General features: G+C 24.7%; 1 protein-coding gene across 1 annotated transcript; it reads right to left on the bottom strand.

The window, feature by feature from the left end:
• Positions 1–4,212: 4,212 nt before the first annotated feature.
• LOC126895390 (RNA polymerase-associated protein CTR9 homolog) lies at positions 4,213–23,886 on the bottom strand. The gene is made up of 19 exons (XM_050667206.1): positions 23,706–23,886; positions 20,401–20,499; positions 20,102–20,341; positions 15,280–15,852; positions 13,821–13,940; positions 13,616–13,747; positions 13,381–13,559; positions 11,794–12,002; positions 11,553–11,734; positions 11,308–11,488; positions 9,245–9,393; positions 9,051–9,167; positions 8,845–8,990; positions 8,346–8,783; positions 7,827–7,947; positions 6,687–6,811; positions 6,570–6,602; positions 5,536–5,928; positions 4,213–4,402 (listed from the first exon to the last, which is right to left on the bottom strand). Exons 1-19 carry the CDS (start codon positions 23,745–23,747, stop codon positions 4,363–4,365), a joined length of 3,519 nt encoding a protein of 1,172 aa, XP_050523163.1. The 5' UTR covers positions 23,748–23,886; the 3' UTR covers positions 4,213–4,362.
• Between the last annotated feature and the right edge of the window lie 644 nt (positions 23,887–24,530).

Here is a 24,530-nt window from a genome sequence, read left to right as displayed (position 1 = left end):
AAAAAAAAAAAAAAAAAAAAAAAAAAAAAAACATATCATAGTAAAACCAATACCTTCTCAGCTTCGCATCGAAGCTAAAAGTATGATACAATAAATGCCGTTATTGGTATTCCTCAGTTTAATCCTAAATAATAGTAGTTGGGATAAAGTCGAGGAAAAAATGGATGTACACGCATCTCCTATATATAAATATATTTATGTTCTCCCACACATGAAAAGAGGGTATTCTCTGTGTAAAATAGAACTTTATTGCCCAGTAATTAAACTATTTTACTAGGACAACTTACTTAAAGCTGAACTGACACAATGTACTTCAAGATCCTATCGGACTGTAATAGCGTGGTGTTGTCTAATAATAGTAAAAATATTCGATAGTTACACAATATATTCAAATAGTTTTAAAAACTATTTGATAGTCTATGCTAAAATTAACTATTCGGTTGTATAAAAACAATTCGAATAGTTATTCGACAGTTTTAAAAAACTATCGAATATTATTCGATAGTTTAAAGTATTCGAAAATGCCCATCACTAGTTTCAACACGTTTAAAATGCATTTATTAAATATATTTTTTTTATAAAAATCCGTTTTCTATGAATTAAAAACGATATTAAATAATATCGTTTGTTCTTTAACTGTACAATCATATAATAACTATACTGGAGTCTATGCCTCCAGTCAAATAGATGAGTGCTATAATATTTTTTAGCACTAATACATTTTTACATAAATTATCTTTTCTATCAATTTTATTAAATTTATTGACAATGAGGGCAACACGACATTTCAAATTAATTGAATTGTATATTTTTAAGTAAAATATCATTTATCAAAAATTAGGTGAATCTATATTATATTAACCCTTAAGCGTACCTATTTTTAACGTTCATAGTCGCGTGGGGTTCTATTAGACCCCATTTCTAAAAAAGTATAAAATATGTATAAAAAAGTTCATTTTTTTTAATTCAAAGACAATATTTGTTACCATATGATATATAAATATGGATAAAAATTAAAAAATAAATAAATTACAAAATTATGTACATTACTAAAAATTATATTACGAAAAAAAAAATTTAATTTTCAAAATTTCATTAAAAACTTTTGGTTTGTAAAAAAATTATTTTAACTGCAAAATCTTATATTTAAGACGGTAAATAAAAGCTTTTACTATTACAAAATATATTTTTATTAATTTTTCTTGTATTTATTTGAGCTCAAACACGGCTTATATTTATTAGTTTTATGTGTATTTACATTATCATTTTTCTGAATTGAATTTTTTTATTATTAATATTACAATACAATTTAATTATTATAATACGAGTAGGGTCAGGAGGGGTAATTGTGAATAGTGGTAATTGTAAATGAGGCACCGATAATCAATGTGTCCACATTGCGACGGGATGTTTTGTTCGTATTTGTTCCGTATCATCGAGTAGTGGAAATTCTCAATAGATTATTTATTTTTAAAACTTAATTGCACAATCGGTGGCAGATCCACATAATCCCAATTCCACAATATTATATCGATTATAACATTGCATTTACGATAAAACGATTTTTTGAAAAAAATACAAGTCCAAAAAAAAATTATAACGTTACAAGTCGCGTGGGGGTCAATATAACCCATTTCAACTTTGATGAATATTTTAAGTCATACATTTTTTTTGCGAAGGTATTTATTTATGAAAATCTATTCAATATTACTATAAAAACCATCTTCTAAATTTATATCTATGTACACCTTTTATGCAATATAATACATCCGTTTTTATTTATTTGGGAGTATGCTGCACCCCCACGCGACTGTTTAAAAGTTAAACTAGTCTCCGCCTAGCTGGGGCTCCGTCCCAGACCCGAAGCCCTATGAGCCTTCGGCGCGTAAGCCTCTTCGGGCTGTCATCATAAGTAGGCCACTGATTCCGGTAGGGGTACCCGCCTACGCCGGGCACGATAAGTGTTTTGCAGAAAAAATATTACATCAGAATCAGTGTAACAAAAATATATTGAAAATGTTTTTATTAAAATCAAGAAAATTCAAAAAGAGAATATAGTAAAATGTATTGGGTATAAGGTTGACGTTTGTAAATGAGATATTCCCTTTTGGCCTATTCAAAAATTATTTTAGGAGTGTATTTAATATTTTTTACTTTGTTAAACATGTTATAGAATTTTTTTTTGCTAAAAATTAAAGTAATGATGAAAAAAAGGACATTAGGTCCTTATTTATTAGAAGTTGACTAAAAAATATTGATAGCGCTGGTTCAAGGGAAGCCCATATCTCCCTTAAATACACAAAAATTATTAATATTCAAATTATATTTGAGTTTATATTGTAGAATAATTTTAAAAAAATTCAGCAGGTTATTATACGTGGACTATGTAACAAATTTAATTTTGATAAAAATATTGGTAACTGCGATTTAACGTTGGACAGCATAGTTGTCATAGATGAATCTCAATTTAAACAATAAACTCATAGACTCATACATCATATATGAGAAAAAAAAGATTATTAATAATGTACATTATTGATAATGAAAGTACAAACTTATATAATTATAACAGTCTTGAAATTTATATATAACATTTAATATTCCTCGATAAAATATAGTGCTATGTGCAAATGCAAAATAGTGTCCTAATAAAAATAGATATTACACCATATAATTAAGGTTCATAATAAACGTATGAGCAGATATGAATCACTGCGCATATTCAAACCATGCCCGTGGACTTAAAAAAAAAAAAAGTTTGTAAAACGGTGAAAAATGAACGGATTGAATTGATTTTTTTATTATATCTCAGGAATGTCGTTGGGAGGATCTGATGAAAATTTCAAGCTTTAAGTCGTAAAACGCTGGCGTCAGCGAGCGTTTTTCTCAAAAACGGTCGAAATTTTAAAACGCTCGCGGACTATCGCCAAAAATTTTCCGACCTTCGCCAATAATTTTCCTGAAGTCTGATGACCGGGTACATTCGTTGAAAAAAAAATTTTGAAAATCCGAGCACGCCAAGTAATTTTCCTAGAAAAGTGTTTTTTTCCTTGTTCTATTACATTATATTAAATGTATGGTATCACAGATCTTTTTAAAAAATCTAAGGTTGTATACAAGAGGAAAAAATAAAGAGTATATTGCCTAAAAAAAACACCTAAATTGAACAAATTGACATCTTTTAAATATTATTGTAAGTCAAATTTAATTAAATTCCTCCATAAAATAATTTAATAAAATATCTTGCATACTTTGTTGTATGCCTATAATAGGTAATTTTTTTAAATGGTTAAAAAGCTGATATTTTTAACTTAACACCAATGATGTTTATTTTTGATTTATACAAAAATTCTTGAACACAACTTTTTTTAATTTGATTTTTGGGGTAACAGAATAACTTAGTTTGGTTTTAATAATTTTCTTAAAATAGTTTATTTAAATATAAAAGTTGGTAAATTCAAGATATAATATATATATATTCATTTATATTATATCTTGACTAATATATATTGTATACATAAAAGTCAGATACAAGTTTATTTTATAAAATATTAATTTAAAATTTTCAATTATAATTGAACATTTTCCTGTCTATCGCTTTTTGTACATTATTGATTGATTGGCCTCTGTTTTTATTTTATTATATCATTGATATAAACATATATAGTATGTTAAGTAAATATGGAAATGGGTTGCCATTATTTTTATTGTTTGTAACAATTTACCTGTTTCCTTACTTATTATACACCATAATATTTATATGTGTATATATACAGAAATTATTTTAACATCAGTTACTAAATTTCTCTTAGAATAATAATAGTGTTATAATAACTTTTCCCATCAGAGTATAATAATATAGTTAACTTCTGAAATAATAATCCAAAAGTCATTGTCGATTAATATTATTCTTAATTACATAATTAAAAAAATAAAGTTTACACCCCCATAACGCATAAGGGAAGAACATAAAAATATTTTATAGCAAATAATAAATTGAAATACATGTGTAATTAACAAAAGCCAAAAATGAAATTCACAAAAATGTTATTATTTTAAGAGAAATAGAATGGCTAGTGTTAAAAGATCACTCTGTATAAATATATATAAAGAGAGAACAAATTTCTCCTAGAAAAACGTTGAATACATTTTGTTTATAAAAAGTGTCAAGTCAATCTATTTTTAAATAATATCAATTTAAAATTACAAATGTAAGTGAGGTATAAATATTTTAATATATATATATATATTAATTATGATTATTTATAATAACTATTTTGTTATGATATTTCTCTAAAATGAAAAATACATAATTAAAAATTTAGCCAAAAATTAAGGTATACTCTTAAATTTCTTAATAGATCAAAGGGTTGGTGTGGCAGACCTTGATCTTGACGCACTTCTGAAAAAATAAAATTAATTATTAAAAATTTAAAAATATCAATACATTTAATATATATTTAGTAACATATAAAGGGTACAGGAGAAAAACGATATTAATGCTTTTTTTCAATTTAGATTTTATGGTTTGCTTTGATAGAACATTATCAGTAGTCTCAAATAATGATATCTATTCAATGAAAAATTATTTAATTTTTCTAATAATCATGTGCCTAACCTTTTTTTATCATTAAATGATAGGAATTTATAACTTTATTTATGCTCACTTGAAAAATTTATATAAAATTTATCTGATATTATTTCATCATTAAATAATCTAAAAGAATGTACACTTACATTGTACAAATTTTTCATTTCTATAGTAAAAATTATAAAAATATATTATTTCCAAAATTTTGAGTTTTACATATTTTTTATTCTAAATAGTAATTACATTGACTAGGAATGTTCAAAGTATATAAAAATTATATTTTTGTATAATTCTTAATATTTTCTATTTGTTGATTAAATAACTGTAACTATGAGTAAAAACATATCGATTTTGATGAACTTTTTTGAATTAACAATTTAATCAGCTTAAGACTTTACAGCACATCTTAACCTAGTCATATTATTCTCAAACTTTTTTATAGATCATTTTTATAAGCTTTAAAAAAAGGGTTTTAATTAGTGAAATTAAAAAGAATCAATTTTTAAGAATTGTCCTTATCTTGAAGAGTTATGAAAACTATTATTGGCCAATTTTAAAATATAATATAATAGTTTTTTTTTTTAGCTTCAATGTGAAGTTGAGAAGGTATTTTAAATATATTTTGTAATATCGAATAGATTATCTGTTTTATATCAACAACAAATTTCGGTTGATCGAATTACGGGAACAAACATGTTTTTTCTATTTAGTAATGACAATAAAAATTTATACTAGGTATGATGAAATTTTATGTAAAAATAAAATAATCCTAGTTTATTCTGCGGTGGTGAGATAGCATCAGGCACTGCCATTTTAAGATCAAGGCACACAACAAAGTTCTGTATTTTGTACGAAAAGTATCATATTTTTTTAGAAAAATTGTAGGGACGGCACTGACTATATAATACTATGCTATAATATTCTGTTAAAATAATGATATGTACCTGGAATCCGAATGTGAATTACTAGCTGATCTCCTAGTAGGAGAATTTGATCTTGATCTACTTCTTGCGCGATTTGGAGAAACTGAACAACTACCAGACTTTGATCGTGCTCGTGACTTAGATTTACTACGAGATCGTGAGTTTGAACGTGATTTTGAACCACTTTCAGATCGAGATTTACATCTACTAACTGATCTAGAAGGACTACGAGAATGACTTCTAGAAGAAGAGCGACTCACTGAACGTGATTGGCTACCCGATTGTGACCGGCTTCTAGAACGAGATCTAGAATGACTACGAGATGCACTTTTAGATCTTGATTTACGTGAATTAGATGGTGATTGAGACGACATTCTAGAGACTCGACTACCTGATCTTGAACGTGATTCCGAACTTGAAAAAAAATGTTAGTAATTTTGTTATATTATAATCAGTAGCGATGTATCAACTTTAAAGTGATAGAGACAAAATGTTATTAAAATAAAAGTACAATTTTATTTTTGGTAGTTGGAAACTTGGAGCCTGTTTTTATGCTTGTCTCTTAAATTAATAAGCAAAAAGAAAAAAAATTTATAACATGAAACAAACTTATTTTTGATAGAGGGGTGCTTCTGGATAAAACTTTTACCAACAACATTCGAACATCAAATTAATTTTTGTACTTGAGAAAAAAGTCTAAGTCCACTTTAATTAAATTCCACTTTGTAGTGTATTACTATATCTTAACTACTACTGTATTACTACAGAAATTTTTTTATAATGAATATTTCAAAAAATAATTCATTAAAAAAAAAAAAAAATTGAATTTTTTAGTTAATCTCTAGCACACACATGTATAGAATGATTCATTTATTATTACATATTTAGTTCTTTATAAAATAAATACAATAATCAGAAAATTTTTTTTTGGTTTTTTTTGTTACATATATTTCTTAATTTATCAGTTAGGATACATATGTAACTAACAAAAACCAAAAAAATATTCATAAAAAAATTATTATTTCAAATCCTGTATTTGAAAATAATTTACTTACCTAGAGTGGGATTTTCTACTTTTTCTTGAATTTCTAAATTTGATAAAAGAAAAAAATATACTGTAATTTTTTTGCAACTAAATATATCTTTAAATACAATAGAATATTTTTACTAACTGTCCAGAAATTCTTTTTTTAACTTCACCATCACTACTATCATCCTCGCTAGTTGAAATAGTTGCTTTTGATACAACTCTAAGTTTTTGTTTTGATGACAACATAGGACCTTTTTTACTTTGAGTCTAGATTAATAAAAAAGATAATATAAATATAATTATAAAATTGTTTACTCAAGATATCGGATAGATTTTCTTTCTTCATCTTAAAATACATTGCATCAGTTTTAATTTAATGTAGGTTTAAAGAAGGTAAATTTTTTGGAACATTATAAAAATTTAATAAAAAAAAATCCTGACAGGAAACTTTTCTACGGCATAACTTTATCTCCCACTCTCTACTCCAAAAAAATTCAGTTCATTAATGGAGGATACAAATATGTCAATAGGGGCTAAAGCCTCCAATGAAAACTATGCTAATGAATATTGGGGTTAATTTAATATTTTAGATGTGAAAACTATAAAATTGAGATAAAATATTTCCGATAAATTCATTTTACTAGAATTGTTTTTATATACTAAAAAAATTTGGGTTATTTTTTTATATCATTCTTAGTGAAATATTTTTACTATCATCTATTTCAGTGGTCGGCAACCTTTTTTAATTCTCGGGCCACATTTACAAATTAAAAAGAGTTCGCGGGCCAGATAAAAAAAAAAAATTTATAATTACATTATTTATTATGCAAAAAAATACTATCTAAAACTTAAAATAATAATATGACTTATATAAAATACCCGTACCAAAAACGCAACGTTCAATTATATTTATACAAAATGATATTCAATTAAATTAATCGATTTAGAATTTAAAGCGGGCCGTATTCAATAGCCACGCGGGCCGGATACGGCCCGCGGGCCGCCGGTTGCCGACCACTGATCTATTTTAATATATTATATTAAATTTTAATGTTGGTTCATTGTTATTGTTGTTTAAACATTTGATTCAAAAGTGGTTTACCATTGTTAACTTACAGAATGAAAACCTAATTACATACAAATGTGTTTGGATTTGTAAGGATTGAAACATATATTTTTAATAGTTTATAACTTCTTCTTTTTGTGAAAATTTAAATATTTAAATTTTACTGTGAAATTAAGTTACTTAGATTTAAAAATATAAGTACAAATTTTAACTTACAGAAGAACGCCCCTTCTTTGATATAGGTCTATCACTTCCAGATCCACCTGAGACATTACTATCACGTCTTCGTTTTGATCCACCTTTCCTTTTCTTTTCTTTATCACCTCCTAAAGTTCCACTATACCAAATATATCAATTATAATTAAAAAAAAATTATATCAAAATATTCTATACTAGTTTTCTTTAAAAGTCTAGATATTATGTCCATAAATCTACAAAATACCATATTTTTTTTAATGTAATAAGAATTAATAACTTATGGCTAATATTTAAAATTAAAAAATATATTGAAAATATTAATTTATAACCTAAAATATAAAAATGTTTAACTAAATAAAAAGCCAAAAATTTACAATAAAATTGTGAATATAAATTTCAGGAACAATATCATTATTTTTTTTTGTTTATTTCTATCAATGGGAGGCATTTCCCCCTGTCTACATAACTGAGCTGATTATAAAGTTTATTTGTTACCTAATAGAATTAATTTTTTTTGGAAACTAATTAATATATTACCTTTTTCTTAGTTTCTTAGATTTCATAAGCTTTGGGCTTTTATTTCCATCTGGTTCTGATGCAATACTACCACCTGAATCTGACCCATAGTTATCTCTACGTTTTCCTTTACTTTTAGGTTTTTCTTGTATTGAATCAAAAACAAGAGCATTTTTTGTTTTTTCTCTATATTCTTGTCTTTTAAGTAACATTTCTCTTCTTTGTTCTTCTTGTTTCTTAAGTGCTTTAGTTTGTTCTTCAAGTTGTTTGATTTTGAATGCTTCACGTTCTTCTTCCTGTTTACGTCGCATTTCTTTTTCATCATTATCCATTTTACGAGCACGTGCCACATGATACTGTGCTTGTGACAATAAATCTTGACACTGTTTCGCTTCAATATCTGCTAGTCCTACATCATATCGCATACGATCACCATGCACAGACAAGTATTGAAAATACCTTAAATTATTTTTAATAATTTAGTAAATAAAATCAATACTAAAAATTAGTTATGTCTTACTTATGAGAAAGTCCTAATTCATGAACAGCTTGAAGAACATCTTTCAAATTAGATTTTTCATCTTTAAGAATTTGTGCAGCTAATTTTTGAAGAACAAAAGCAATATTATAAATAATTACAGTATCTTGAGGAGCAACTCGGCGAGCCTACAATTAAAAAAAACAATATTTAACTAAACAAAAATTTTAATTTAAGAAAATTATTACTTTCAGAAACACAACTTTTGCTTCTTTAAGTTTTCCTGCTCTATAGTAAGCTCGTCCAAGGTATTGAAGTACTTCAACACTATCATGTTTAAAAAACTTTTTCATACAATTTTCATACTAAAATAATAAAAAAAATACTTCAACTTTATTGACATTTTTTAATGATTTAAATTGTATCTAATACTATTATTTACCATTTGAATTGCACTTATATACTGTTTTTGTTCAATATAAATATGAGCAATATTCAACCAGACATCACAAAAATCTGCTGTAGCTTCTCTTACTTGAGCAAAGATATCTCTAGCTTCATTAATGCAATGTTTATGAGCCATAACACAACCTAAGGTTATAAATAAAAAAATGAATAACATTTAAAGTTTATAGAATAACTATTATTACATTAGAGTTTATATTTATTTATTTGTTGATTTATACATTTTTAGCTTCAATGCATAGTTGATAAAATATTATTCTTACTATAACATTTTTTCCCCGGCTATTTCAATATTCCGCATTAAATGATCCAATATTACTCAACAATATGCCAAAAGATCACAAGTTATTTTAATTGAAACTAACAGTGCCATAATTTGTTAACATTTCTCTCAATCCAACAAATAAAATAATACGCCTCAAAAAGTTACAACTGTTAAAAATGTTAGATTTTGATATTTTTTTTCAAATTTTATAGTTAAATGAGCTTTTGAAAGCAACAAGAATACTATAATTTTTACTGATAATATTTTCAATGGTGTAGGACACAAGAGTGATAAGTGATACTTTTTGTTAAATAAGCTTTGTGCATATTTTATTTTATTTTTAAATTTTATAATAATAAAACTAATATTATACTTAATGTTTTCAATTTTTAATTTTTTATCCCAGAATGTTTTTAATATTTTTTGAAATATATATATGTGGCAAATACAAAAGACAACCACAGGAATAGAGGAAAGACACAATACTAATATTTAATACATATATATTTATTCACACATAAAAGCCCTGTTAAATATTCACAAACAAAATAACATATATAAAGCAAAATACACATATGAATTAAAATGCACATAATAACACGTCCTAGCCGACTCACAACTTAATTTAATTTTCCCTTCTTATAATACTAAATGATACCACTATCTGCCTTCAAACCATGGATGTGGTACCATCTAGACAACTTCAAATTTTAAATTTACATTATTAAATACAATATTTTAAGAGAATAAAAAAATAGTATTAAGATTAATATGCAGTCAGGAAATTGTATAACTCAAAAACTTTTGTAAAGCATTATAAATAAAATACTAAATCAAAATTTTAACAACAAGATTGCATACAGTAATCATTTTCACCATGAAGACAAAATAAAGTCCGAAATTTTTTTTTCTATGATAAAGTATATTACATTAGCTTTAATTTAAAATATATATAAAAGTGTCAGTATTTCCGAAACATTTTCAAAAGTTAAGTTGAAAAAATTATTTTTTTTTGTAAAAAAGAATTTTAAATTCCCCCCTGTGGGCAGGTAAAGGGTCAAATCTATAAAAAAAATATACAAAATGATAGGTAAATATCTTACGTAACTATAGAAAAACAATTATATTGATTTGATCATTTTTAAAAAAGTATGGTAGTTTTAAATAAAAAAAATTGAAAAAATATCAAAAATTTGCGTTTTTTAAATATGTAATTTTTTTTTATAGACTTTCCCCATTTATGGGGATCGAGGGAAATTTTTTCAATTTAAAAGGAAATTTCGTTTGAGTAGATTTGTGACCTTTTGACGTATTGTTAAAAGAATCGGTTTGGTGAGAGCTGAGAAAAAGTGGTAACAGACAAAAAAAAAAAACACATTATAAAAAAATTAATATCTTCTCAGCTTCGCATCAAAACTAAAAAGAAAAATGTTTTGATAATTTTTCTTTTATAAATTAAGTAAAAATTAGCAAAATTTCCTTAAAAATTTACTATATTTTATAAGTTTGTTTAAAATACACAAAGCTCAATTAAATTTTTACTAAATACTCAAAATAGCCATCTTTCTTATAGTATACTTTTTATAAGAATAAAATAAAATTTCTAAGTACAATAATTGTTTGAACACAACCATATTCGAATATTAAATGTATACATTGATAATGTACCCAAATGTCAGTTTTTTTAAAAAGGTTAAAAAAATTTTAAATTTAAACTATATTGCATCATAAAAAATGCAAAAATTAATGTAAAATCAAATATAAATACTACTGACCTATTCCATTAGCAGCCCATATGTTTCTAGGATCATTTTTTAATACTTTGGTAAAAAATTGTAAAGCTAAGTCTTGATGTCTTTTCTCTTGTTCTTTATTTCTAGTGGGTTGGTGTAAGGTTTGAAGCCATACATTTCCTAATGCAATAAGTGAATATGAATCATTTAATGTGGTTGGATTCTGGAAAAAAATATATAAATATTAGAAATAATATCTATATAATATATACATTTATATAGCTAACTTTTAAAACTCGTTCAAATTTTTTTTGACCTGGACCCCATTCCATTTTTGCCAAGTGCAAATTTCCAAGTAAAGACCATGCATCAGGATGTTCATTATCAATACGTAAAGCTTCTTTAAACCAATCAGAAGCTTCATATATTTGATTACGATCTCTAGCCATACATCCCAAACGCAAATAACCTTATTAATAATAAAAAAATAATAATTTTTTATTCAATAATTCTTTAAATATACCTTACAATCAATGTAATTTGGATGCTCTTTAAGTATATCTTTGTATAGTGTTTCAGCTTTTTGAAATTGACATTGTGCTTCAAAAATACGAGCTAAATTATAAGTTGTTGTCACAGCAATAGAATTATAATGTTGTGGATCAGCTTCCACCATTTTTTTTGACAAACTTAATGATTCTTCAAGTTTTAAACGTGATTCATCCAAATTTCCTAATCTTTAAGGCAAAAAAATAGTAATATAATACTTTAAGAATATTTACCTAAAGTAACTATTAATTCAGCAACCAAATTATTTTTAAAACATATTCATTATTATTAGGCATCATTTTTAAAATCAACACAGATAGTTAAATTAAAAAGAACTGAATTATTAAAAATACTCGTTATTAAAATAAAACAAAAAATATTTCTTAGCTTACTTGCAGATAAAATAAATAGATAATTATATAGACACTAAGTTATTATATCCTGGAAATTAACTTAAAAAATATGTTTAAAATAACCTGAATATTTATTTTTTATCTATTTAAATAGGTAATAACTATTGCTTATTATTTAGTTTTTTTTTATGTATCAGAATTTACTAGCTATACTAATTTGCACAATAATATTATATACCTAAAATATTTTATTGATATACTAAATGATTAAATGACTGACATTGTATATTGAGAATTGTGACGAGATTAAGAATTGTAAATAGGTTTGCTAAGTAAAATTTTCTTGAAAAACAATAAGTTTACATAAAAATAATTAAAAAAAAAAATCAGTCATTTTTGAAAAAGGGTTAAAATAAATTAATTAAAACATTCTCTTAAAATTAAACAAATAAAACTTAAATTTTTCAAAACTTATAGCATAAAAACAAAAAGAAAATTTTTATTTCAAACCCTGGTAATTTATACCTTTTATTTGAACTATCTAAGAAAATTGATATCATAACAGATTAACAATAGTAATCAGTAATTTTAACCATTTTCATTGTGTGGCCACTGGAGAATGATGGCTAGTCTCGAAAACTATACTGGAAATAATGTGAAAAAAGAAGCACAAAAGGGGCTAAATTCTATTTTTTTTGTTTTTAAATTTTATACTACCATTATTTTTTAATAATTTATTGATCAAAACAAATCATTTTTGAGAACACTTCAAACATGTCAAACATGGTTAAGGTGTTCCATATAAACATTTTTATAAATACATTAATATAGGATTAGCAGCTCGCTCTTCTCAACTCTTTTATGTCTGAAGCTTATATTATGTTACACTAATATAATACACTTTCAACTATTATATAAAATATGTTTGAGATGATTATTTTCATTCATTTTTATGGACTATTAAGACACATTGCAGCCTCTTCTAACAAGGTTTTTAATTTTATATACTCTGGGATAGATTGCCAGTTTGTCCGCAGCTGGGATTACTGAACTAATTTCTTTCATGGAGTCACCCATTAATGGATCATGAATTTATAACATTGAGCAGTAAGCACGGTGCTAACCAATTGATCATACTCTCCTCTTGACTGTTATAATACTTAAAATATAGACTTTCCTCAAAACAACACTTTCTCTGAATCTTAAGTTATACCTGTAATTTAAAGCAGCTACATTGTTTAGTATTTCTGGAGGAATATCTTTAGTGCCTCCACTACGAATAAGATTCATAGCTTTAGCATATGCAGCTAATGATGCTTGTAAATCAGACTGTTCTAATATTTGAGCAAGTTCTACCCATGCTTCAATGTCATCCGGAAAATGTTCAGTCACCTGAAATTAACATATAGTTTTTACATAAAATCAACAGAAAAAACTATAAAAAATACTTTTTTTAAATGGCTTTTTGCAATATCCCGTTTTTGCTGATTTTTTGAATCTGCATATAATGAACCTAAAATTTTCATAGCTTCATAATTACCAGGTTGAGCCTTAAGAACTTTTTCAAAACATTGTGCAGCCTATAATTAAGCACAAAAGTAATAATAATTCTGATTAAAATATATAAATATAAATAATTAATGAATATTTTACATTTTCCATATCTCCACCATAAATATACATTTGACCTAATCCATAATGTGGAAGTACAAATGTAACAGGGGCAAATTGAGTCGCTTGATAATAGTATTGAAAAGCTTGGTCATAGTTGTTCTAAAAAAGATTTTTATAAAAAATAAATAACAAAATTGTTAAGTTTGTATTCATATTTAAATTGCTAGTATATAAATATAGAATGATTTTTTTTATCATAATCCACTCAATTACTTACAGAATAAAAGTAATTTAAACATTTTTTTTTTATCTTTATTTACACATTATTCATGAGTGACTAGCTATTTAATACTTTTTAAGTTCATCTCTTATGCCTTGTAAGGGTGTCAACTTTGTTTTTTTTAATGGGAACACATATTTTGAATTTAATAAAATGTTTGAGTTTTTAATTTAATAGTAAATAGCATTTGAATTTTGAATACAACTTTATTTGTTTATTAAATATAAACATTTGAAGTTTTAAATGTTTGAGTTAATATACATGTATAATACACAAGGGATTACAAATACAGGTAGCTAATTGGTTTTTTATTGCATCGCTGCCATAGTCATGGAGTGTTTATTGTCAACTATGACTATCAATAGATATACTTTCTGTATTGACATCTAGTCTATTTATAAAGTCTTACTACCATTGATAATAAGTGCTGTGTACCTGTGAATATCGACATAATGAAAAACCAATTAGCTACCTGTATTTGTAATCCCTTGTGTATTATATATATATACATTAACTCAAAAATTTGAATTTTAACTGAAGATAACCAAAAAAAATTGTTTAAATTATTTCTATTCTGTAAGTAATTGAGTGGGTTATGTTAAAAAAATCATTCTGTATATAATTCCGGAAAATAACAAAATAGTTTTTTAGTTTCTATACAAAGCTGCAAAGTTATGAATTTTAATACTTTTTTTTTGTATTTGATATACACTATATATGTCTAACATTTATAAAATTGTTTTTTTCATTAATACATTCAAATATGATAAATGTTTCAAGCTTAAGATAGCATTCTCAAATTTTAAAAAAACTATCAAAGTAGGTAAATGGTCAGAAAAAAGTACATATAGAAAAAACACAAGGTACTTGAAAAAAAATGAACACATTAATTTATTTATTTCAAAATGATATATTGTTAAAAATAACAATAATAAATAAATATCAAAATTTGCCAATTTCAATATTTATATATTTTTGAGAAATATCTTATATGATAAACAAAAGGAATTTTATGAAATTTTAAAAGTAATATTTCAACTAGGTATAATTTGTGACCTTTTGATGTATCATTGTGCACTTCTATCCTAGAGTAAAAACTTAGAAAAAGTATACAAAATAAACATCAATATCAATAATATTGATAGTCTAGCACACAAAAGAGGTAAATGCAGTTTTAAAAATTTTTCAAGAACTCCATTTAAAATTGTTTAAATGTACCTGTACATGAAAAGCTCGTGCCATTTGATAGCAACTTTCTGCTCTCATTGCTTCATTTTCTGTATTTTGTAATGCATGTCTTGCAAGCAATTCTGATTTTCCATAATCCTTCTTGAAAAAGAAATGATTGGACAGATGATTTAGTACCATTGGATTTGTTGTATCTATTGTATATGCTTTTGACAACATATTGACACCAAGCTTGATATCACCTGGATTTTCACCATTTAACTTCATGATAGCAAGACCTACTAGGGCTCCAACACACTTTGAATCCAACTGCAGAGCTCTTTCAAATGCTAGTCGGGCCTTATCAGTATTCCCAAGCTTCAAAAAACAATGAGCCATACCTAATCGAACATCTGCTGGACACTTTGGATTAGATCGTAATGCTTTTTTATAATATGCCAAAGCACCTCTATAATCTTTACGATTAAATGCTATACATGCTTTGCCTAATTGGGCTGGTATATTATTTGATGATTGATTTAAAACAAAATTGAATTGAGCATCAGCTTGTTCAATCTTATCGCCTTCCAATAAGCAAAAAAATGCTCGACCCAACAAATGATTCTGTTGAAAAAATTACATTAGCTGTAGTATTTAAAATAAATTTAAGAGTTAATTTTAATTAAGTTTAATATTTTAGAGCTATTTTATACCGAAACATATTTAAACAAAATTTTTATTTATTTTCCATTTCTATTTATTGTAAGTTTAACATCCATTCTTAAAACTATGATTTTGTTAGAGCAGATGGAAATACCAACACAGCCCAGTTCAACAAAATCATGGTATGTCTCACCAAAGCACAATGCATTCCTGACTGAGTTAAGTAAGCCTATACAATTCAAAATAATGATAAGTTAATTTCTTTCAACAAGTGGCCTTATTTTTAAATATTTCGACAAACAAAGTAATTCACTTATGAACCACTTAATTAAACATAAACTAATATAAATAATTTTTTTATTTATTTTTTAGGTCAATATTTTTTTCTGTTTTAAATTATAAAGTTTTTTATATTTGTCCCTTATACCATCTAAGAGTGTCAACTTTAATTTCTCATATGGCAACATTCTTAATTAACTAGCTTATTTAATAGATAGTGATATAACTAAGAAAATTACTAGTCTTTAACAACTTTTGATCAGTATGTATCAATTGGTTTTCTTAAAGACTGGCTAGGGAAACAAAACATAGAACAGGATAAAATATATGAGATTATTGGATTAAATAAATAATATATTTGCAGTATAAAACAAAAATTTGAATACGGAGGTCTTCATACAATACAATACTGAAATTACTTTTACTCATTAATTAAATTTACGTATGAAGATAAAGAAAAGAGAAAATTGCCATTTTTGAATTTATTAATTTCAATAGAAAGGGGAATTAAATTTTGATATTTATTGGAAAAATCCTCACATGTTCATATAAATTCCAAACAAATAGCTAACAACACAAAATGGTAACTTTTAATAGTATGGTTTTCAAATTAGTTCTCATAAATAAAATAGATTTTGATAAAGAACTGGGGATTATAAAAAAAATTTTCTAGATTTATTGGATATGACGAATCAAATTTCAAAATTAATTTCAAGATTAGTTAGAACAATAAGGTAAAATAAAAAAAAGAGGGCAGCTGGTACACTCACTAATGTGGTGCACAAAAAGTAATTAAGTAACTCATATTATATTATGCACATATTTTCAATGAGCTAGCTGGAATTTTTAAGATTTACGAGGTAACCCTAAAGATAAAGTAAAAGGAAGAAAAGAGATCAGTTTTAAAGAACATTTAAGAAACATTAAAAATCAAGAATTTGATAAATCTGCTGTGGCTCAAATTTTATTGACACATAATCACTAGGGTGTCCCTTATTTATAAAATTAAAAAATTACAAAGTGCCACCCCCTAGAATTATTCGAATACATGTAAAAATAAATTGTACGAAATTTGGAGACGATTGGTCAACTCTAAGACGTGCCCCAAGGGGGTTAAAAATAACCCCCCAAGGGTGATTTTTTAGTTTTTTATGTCTATCTCAAAAACTTTAGCTTTTGCGAAAAAGTTTATTGGACCTTTTTTGTAGGTATACAATTTTTCTATAAAAAGTATATATAAAAAATTTTTCGAAAAGTTCTTATTTAGCCCTAAAAAAATAAAAACGTATATGTTCTATTCTTGCCGTTAAAACTGTTAATTTATAATTCGTTCATTATAAAAACATAAAAAAAATTCATTTAACCGTTGTTTTAAATTTAATTTTCTATACGTTTTTAAATCGACATTTTTTCTATTATTTACTATTCAAAACCTACAATTTTTTTTAATTTTAATTAAAAAAAATACATCAGAGTAAAATTAATACCGTCTCAGTTTCACCATTGAAGCTAAAATAATGTTCACTTACAAATTTATATACAACTAGAAACTATATAAACTTGTAATAAAAATACATAATGAACGAATATTATTTAAATAATTAACTCTTTGATTGACAATTCAAATTGGCCACGAAACAAAAAAAATTTTCAAACAATAAATGGCCTTGGCCATCCAACGAGCATAATGGATTGGGCTAGGAATTTTAAAATAAATTCTATGTAATGCCGTTTCACCAAAAAATATTATGACCAATTCTAAAAGTTCCTTATAGTCATCTCGAGGTTGGTATTTTTTAATTGTTCAAAACTAAATTTCAAAATATCGTCTTTTTTGTTTTTAATTTTTCTAAAATAACAGTATCTTCTATTCCACTGAAGTAATTTGTTTTATTTATATTTTGCCAAGACTTTTGGAATTTATTGAAAATAGGAACATCTGGTTTACGTCATCTGACGTATTAAATTTTACTTCAAAAACACTTTTCAATATAATTTCATAAATGTGATGTCTGCATGGTAAGTATAAAATATCACGCCCTAACATTTGCTTGGAATTTATTTTAAAATTTCTGGCCCAATCCATCATGCTCATTGGATGGCCAAGGCCATTTATTGTTTAAAAATTTTTTTGTTTCGGGGCCAATTTAAATTGTCAATCAAAGAGTTAAATATTCGTTCATTATGTATTTTTATTGCAAGTTTATATATTAAACAATGATTTAAGTGCACCAATGTTGCATTAGCGACAAATTTAGATTTAAAATTTATTAAAAATATAATTGATTATGAACCAATAGATAAAGATATTTCTAAAGTAGTTTTAAAAAAAAATTTCGGGTCACTTATGGTACTTAGTATCCCAATCAGCAGCATTGGCATTTTTTGATGATGATTTATGTGAAGATACTAAAATTATAATAGTAAACTCATTAAATAATCGGGAAGAAGATGTATGTACAAACAAACGTATAGTAGTAGGAGTAAATGAAATTTATGATTTTAAAAATAAAAGTATAGATGATTTTATTTCAACTGATTCAAAGAAGTTGTTTGAAAGATTTGTAAGACATTGAAACAGATTTTTTAAATATCAATCCTTTGTTGTGGAAAGACAACAGTCAATATATCGGAGAAAAAATAATAGTAAATATTTTAAAAGTTATAAATGATTTGGCAGAGAGGTGCGTGAAACTCATAGAAGAGTATAATAATATTTTAACAAAAGTCGAAGCACAAAAATAATACCTATTACAGATTGTTACAGAATACCGGCTTTGTTTTCCTAATTGCAATAAATACACATTATCCCAAGAATTTTAAAAAAGATAAATTATTTAAAATTTGTAGTAAATTTTTTTAGTACGTTTTTCTTTGTAAATAGTTAAATAGTCTCAGTAAACTGAGACGGTATTAATTTTACTCTGATGTATTTTTTTTAATTAAAATTAAAATTAAAAAAAATTGTAGGTTTTGAATAGTAAATAATAGAAAAAATGTCGATTTAAAAATGTATAGAAAATTAAATTTAAAACAACGGTTAAATGAATTTTTTTTATGTTTTTATAATGAACGAATTATAAATTAACAGTTTTAACGGCAAGAATAGAACATATACGTTTTTATTTTTTTAGGGCTAAATAAGAACTTTTCGAAAATTTTTTTATATATACTTTTTATAGAAAAATTGTATACCTACAAAAAAGGTCCAATAAACTTTTTCGCAAAAGCTAAAGTTTTTGAGATAGACATAAAAAACTAAAAAATCACCCTTGGGGGGTTATTTTTAACCCCCTTGGGGCACGTCTTAGAGTTGACCAATCGTCTCCAAATTTCGTACAATTTATTTTTACATGTATTCGAATAATTCTAGGGGGTGGCACTAACAAATATTAAAAAAAAAAAAACCTCTCATGTAGCTAAGGGTCACCCTAATAATCACTAATTATAGAACTAATTATAAATCAAATAATTACAAAGAAATCAATATAAGGAAAGCAAGAGAAATGTTTAAAAATAATAATCATTTAATTAATTGAAATCTAGGCCGACCCCAAGTAGTTGGGATTAAGGCGAGGAAAAAGAAGAAGAAATCTAGGCCCACTGCAAAATTCATTGTTAAACTTGTATAAACTGGCAAAATGTGACAATGAAGTAGGTGATAAAGTCACTTGAGGTATATATGGGAGTATTTTTTGTTTGGATTGTTAGTATGTGTTATGCACTGATAATGGTAACATTGTTCACAAAATAAGTATACACAATTTTTTTAATTTTTTTTTTGTGACTTTTAAAATTTATTATTATAGAAATATTTTTTAGTTTTAAAATTTTCTAGCTCTTGAATATTCCAATATTTACATTGTTATATTTGGTATATAATTATGTATAAATCTTAATTCTATGATTAAATTAAGTAACACAGTCTTACCGTATCATACATGATTATCTTATCTGCTGTAGTATAAAGTTGTGTAGCTTTAGTAAAAAGCTCACGTCTTTTGTCTTTACTTTTTTCTCTGTTAGCTGTCTGCACATAATAAGCAGCCAACATGTCTAAAGCTCTCATTTGATCTTTATCACTATCTTTATACTCTAAGCTAGCATTACTACGTGATGATTCCAACAATCTCACTAGTGCAGTTGAATTACCTCTTTTATAATACTCCAACTAATAAAAAAAATGTATTTTTAGTTGTTATTATTACTATTTTTTTTGTACATACTTACTGCTAAATTAACCCAAATATGTAGATTCGAATGTTCAGATTTCAATATGCCTAATACTTCATCATATTCTGGTAGTTTATCTAACTGTATTTCAATAACCTAAAATACAATAAAATTGTTTAGAAAGTTTTAATAAAAACAACAATATAAAAAATCCATTAATGTATTATTTTTAAAATTTATGATTACATTTTTCAAACATTAACTAAAGCTACATTTAAAAAAGTACAATATAAATTAAAATTCAACCCCTTGAAACAATGATCAATTATAATTTTAGGATAATAAATGAAGATTTGGGAATTAATAGTATATTATACTAGTAGTATTCAATTTACATATTGTATATCGCTAATAAAACACTATAACAATGTAAGATGGTATAGAAACTTTTTTATGACATATCAAATTATCCAAAAGGAGACATACTTTAATAGATCTATATTTCCCCCTATATCTTTCCTAGATTCAATTAACTGGATCAATTTTTTCAAAATTTGTGATGACATTTTAGGCATTGCTGAAGAATTTCATTTGCTACTTTTCTATGCTATAAACGTTTCTATTCATAAAAAATATATTTTAAATCTAAATTTGATTGTTAGTTTTCTAAAGACCTAATATGTCTAATTAAATTTAAAAAAATGCAACATTCTATTTTTAAGTTGTTAAGTTTGCACAAAAATTATTTAAAATTTGTATCTACACATACTAAATGTAAAACCTTCAATAGACTAGATATTACTCCCAATATTTAAATAATATTCTAAAACCCTATCCTAAGAAAATTTGATCTTATATTATTAAGCTAATAAAAATTATATGTTTTATCCAAATCAATCATTTTTAACCATAAGATAGGTGAAATTGGTCAATAAATTATTAACATATTTAGCCAATATTTCTCTCAGTATATAAAGATAGTTTCTACAAAATAGAATTTTAAGTTTAATATATTCAAATCTATAGATCATTTAAATATACTTCATATTAAACTCTTTAAGTCATATATTCTCTCTTATAAAAAACCTATTGGCCCTAAAGGTTTATCCCCTATATTTTTATTCAATTGTAGATTTATTCTTTTTCCACCAATCACATATCTTTTCAATACCTCTTTAAATAGTGACTTATTTTCATCTCATTGGAAATTCATCTAAATTAATCCCACTATTAAAAAATAAAATAAAACATTAGTTCAAACTATATTTAAAAATATTTTAAAGCCACAACAACACTGATTTTGTAATGTAAATTTTAAAAAAAAATTTTCTCTTTGGAGAAATTATTCTCCAAAGTTTTGGAGAAAATGAGTGTCTTACCAAATTTTAATGTTAAGGTGGTAAATTGAAATAATATTGATAGTACAATAATATATATCAGCTGATTCTGAAGAATACAAAATGACTTCAAAAATTGAGATTTCAAAGATTTTTCAATAAAATTCAACTATACTATTATTAATAAATTTATATATCTAAAGATAAAATAAAAAAAATTATCAAATGATTTCCTAAGTTATTTTGTTTGACAATTGTATACTAAAACTAATTTTTTTTTATTGCAGTTATCATATGTTTCTATTATATGTCAAAAGATTTCTTTACAGGACAATCAATTTTAATTAACTCAAATTTGAAAAATAAATATTTTATATATTTTTGGATCTCCTCATTGACATTTTTTAGCTTTTTAGATCCATAAATGGCCATAGCAATATATTGGACTTTAGTACCAAATTTCAGTACAAATAGAAAATATCTTTTTCTAAATAAAGCTAGAGAGATTAATTTTTTTACAAATTATAATTTGTAAAAGAATTACTTAAAAATTAGGACTCAACAATTTTTTTTTTTAAATAATCAACATTGCTTTAAATATCTTGATTACTACTATAATACAATTAACTAAATTCAGATAATAAATTTTAGCAAAGTTTACACAACAGTAATAATCAGCATTTTATTTTTGAGTTCTGAGAGTATGTATTTGTTCTAAGTTAATGCAGTCAAATTACTAGTGTTAAATTATTATCTATTAGGGTATAAACTTATTAACTAATATATTATTTAATACATTTTAATATAGAAAAAATGTTTAATAAATGTTTTTCATACAAAATATATATTTGTAACTGTAAACTATCATGAAATATAACAGAAAATCTCAAAATATTTTTATTTTGAAAAATTGAAAAAATTGTGTGTATTCTAAATATTCCAGAAAAACTGATGAATTTATTAAAAAAATTGTAAGTCCTTAAAATATATATAAAAAAATTTATATCTATAATTAACAATCTGATTATTTTTCTGGGAGTGCTTTTCTAAAAATTATATCCAAGTAACCAAAAAACTACATTTATAGTAAAATTTTTAACACCGAGCTGGTAAGAGTTAAAATTGTCTAATCAACTTGCATTTTGAAATTACAATTAATAACAGTTTGCATAGTTGATGGATTTTACAAAATTAAACAAAATACTACTAAGATAAAAATGAATTAAACCTAAATATAAAATAAAGGTTTTAATGTGAAAGTAAAATATACTAACTTAACTTATAATTTACTTATGTTAAAATATAGTAAATAATTAAAATAAATTTTTGAGGAAATGTATTAACTGAAATATAAATCAATAATTTTTGTATCATTTCAAGTATATTACATATATTTTAAAACAACGTTATTTTTAATGATATAAAAAAATTTCAAAAAAAGTATAAACTTTTAACATTAGTAAAAAAAAAATTGTCCAGCTTTAAATTTTTACTAAGTCTCTTATTATTTATAGAACAAAAATAAGAAGTGTCCCATTCAAAATCAACTGTTTTTCGCCATTCTACACGTATAGAATAATACTGGTACCAATAAAATGTAGCAGAATGTATCTCATAATATTAATAAACAACATAGAAAAGAACAAAATTTGATCTAACTACCTTCAAACAAATATGGTCCAATTAAAATACCCACACAGCACAGTACATTCAAAGAATATCCTTTTACAAGAAACAATTATGACTACTTGAAAGTTAAACTAAAAAATTTTGAATTAAGTTTTTTTTAATTCAGCAAGTGATAACATAAAAATGAATAACATATTTAATATTTAATTATTTTTATTTGAAGTTAAAAAATAATATTTTTGATAGTAATAATTACAATTAACTGCCAATATTTTATATATATTTTTTAATTTTATTATATTTATTATAATTTATCATTCATATTCCTTGATTAAAATAGTAACTAAAAATAATATATACTGCATTATCTTTGATTTAATATCATAATTTACTCACTTCATCAGAATCTTTTAATGGTATTTCAATTGGATTGACCATTTTGAAGTTTATAATAACTACTAAAATAATGTTACACAGTAAAATTGCTTTAAAAAAAGTCAAGTATAAGATACTACATAACTGAATTGTTAATCAACAAACTATCTAAATCTCATCAAAACACATTGCACGTAAAAATATAATTATGAACTGTGATTATATTCAACTGATAAAATTCATGGAAAATCATATAATTATCCGTATTTTTCAACGGAAGTTGAAAAAAGCCAACCCACATATAATCACTTTTCATGCTTGCCAACACGTATAATATTTTGATAACATAATACAATACTTTACATTTTCGACATTTATTTTAAGTTCTGTTGATGTAAAGGCACTACTATTTTCAATTAAACAGTATAAATAATAATATTATTTATATGAATAATATATAATATATATTATTCATATAACAAATTAATATTCGAGGATTCTTAACAATGTTGTATATCAGACAGGTTGATTAAAAATTGTTTATAAAATGTTATTTTTAAAAAGTTATAATACAATTGAATTTGAATTGAAAAAAACGGTTGCTAGTTATTTTAAAAATGAAAACGATAAATTTTAAAGATGACTTAGTAGTGATTTAAGAATATGTAATATGTTTGATTTGTATATAATGGATACAAATTTTAATTTATGGACCCTTGCTATGTTTTAGAAAGATTTAACAATAGAAAAAAGTTGCATCTAGATTATATTCTGGTATAAAGTGAAACAGAATGATATAAATGAAAGTCCATTTATCTATGATATTTTTTCGGGGATGGCCTAAAA

This window comes from Daktulosphaira vitifoliae, unplaced genomic scaffold (assembly GCF_025091365.1).
Source record: "Daktulosphaira vitifoliae isolate Bord-2020 unplaced genomic scaffold, ASM2509136v1 Scaffold_1, whole genome shotgun sequence".
In the NCBI taxonomy this organism is placed as follows: Eukaryota; Metazoa; Arthropoda; class Insecta; order Hemiptera; family Phylloxeridae; genus Daktulosphaira; species Daktulosphaira vitifoliae.
This window is presented reverse-complemented; position numbering and strand designations above follow the sequence as displayed.

What these genes read in the sequence shown, in the direction of transcription:
- LOC126895390 (XM_050667206.1), bottom strand. Translation starts at nt 23,747, where the DNA reads ATGGTCAATCCAATTGAAATACCATTAAAAGATTCTGATGAA. An exon ending in ATATTTGGGTTAATTTAGCA is followed by an intron (nt 20,342 to 20,400) that starts GTAAGTATGTAC and finishes TTTTTTTATTAG; the next exon opens with TTGGAGTATTATAAAAGAGG. An exon ending in TCTAAGAAACTAAGAAAAAG is followed by an intron (nt 7,948 to 8,345) that starts GTAATATATTAA and finishes TATTTGGTATAG; the next exon opens with TGGAACTTTAGGAGGTGATA.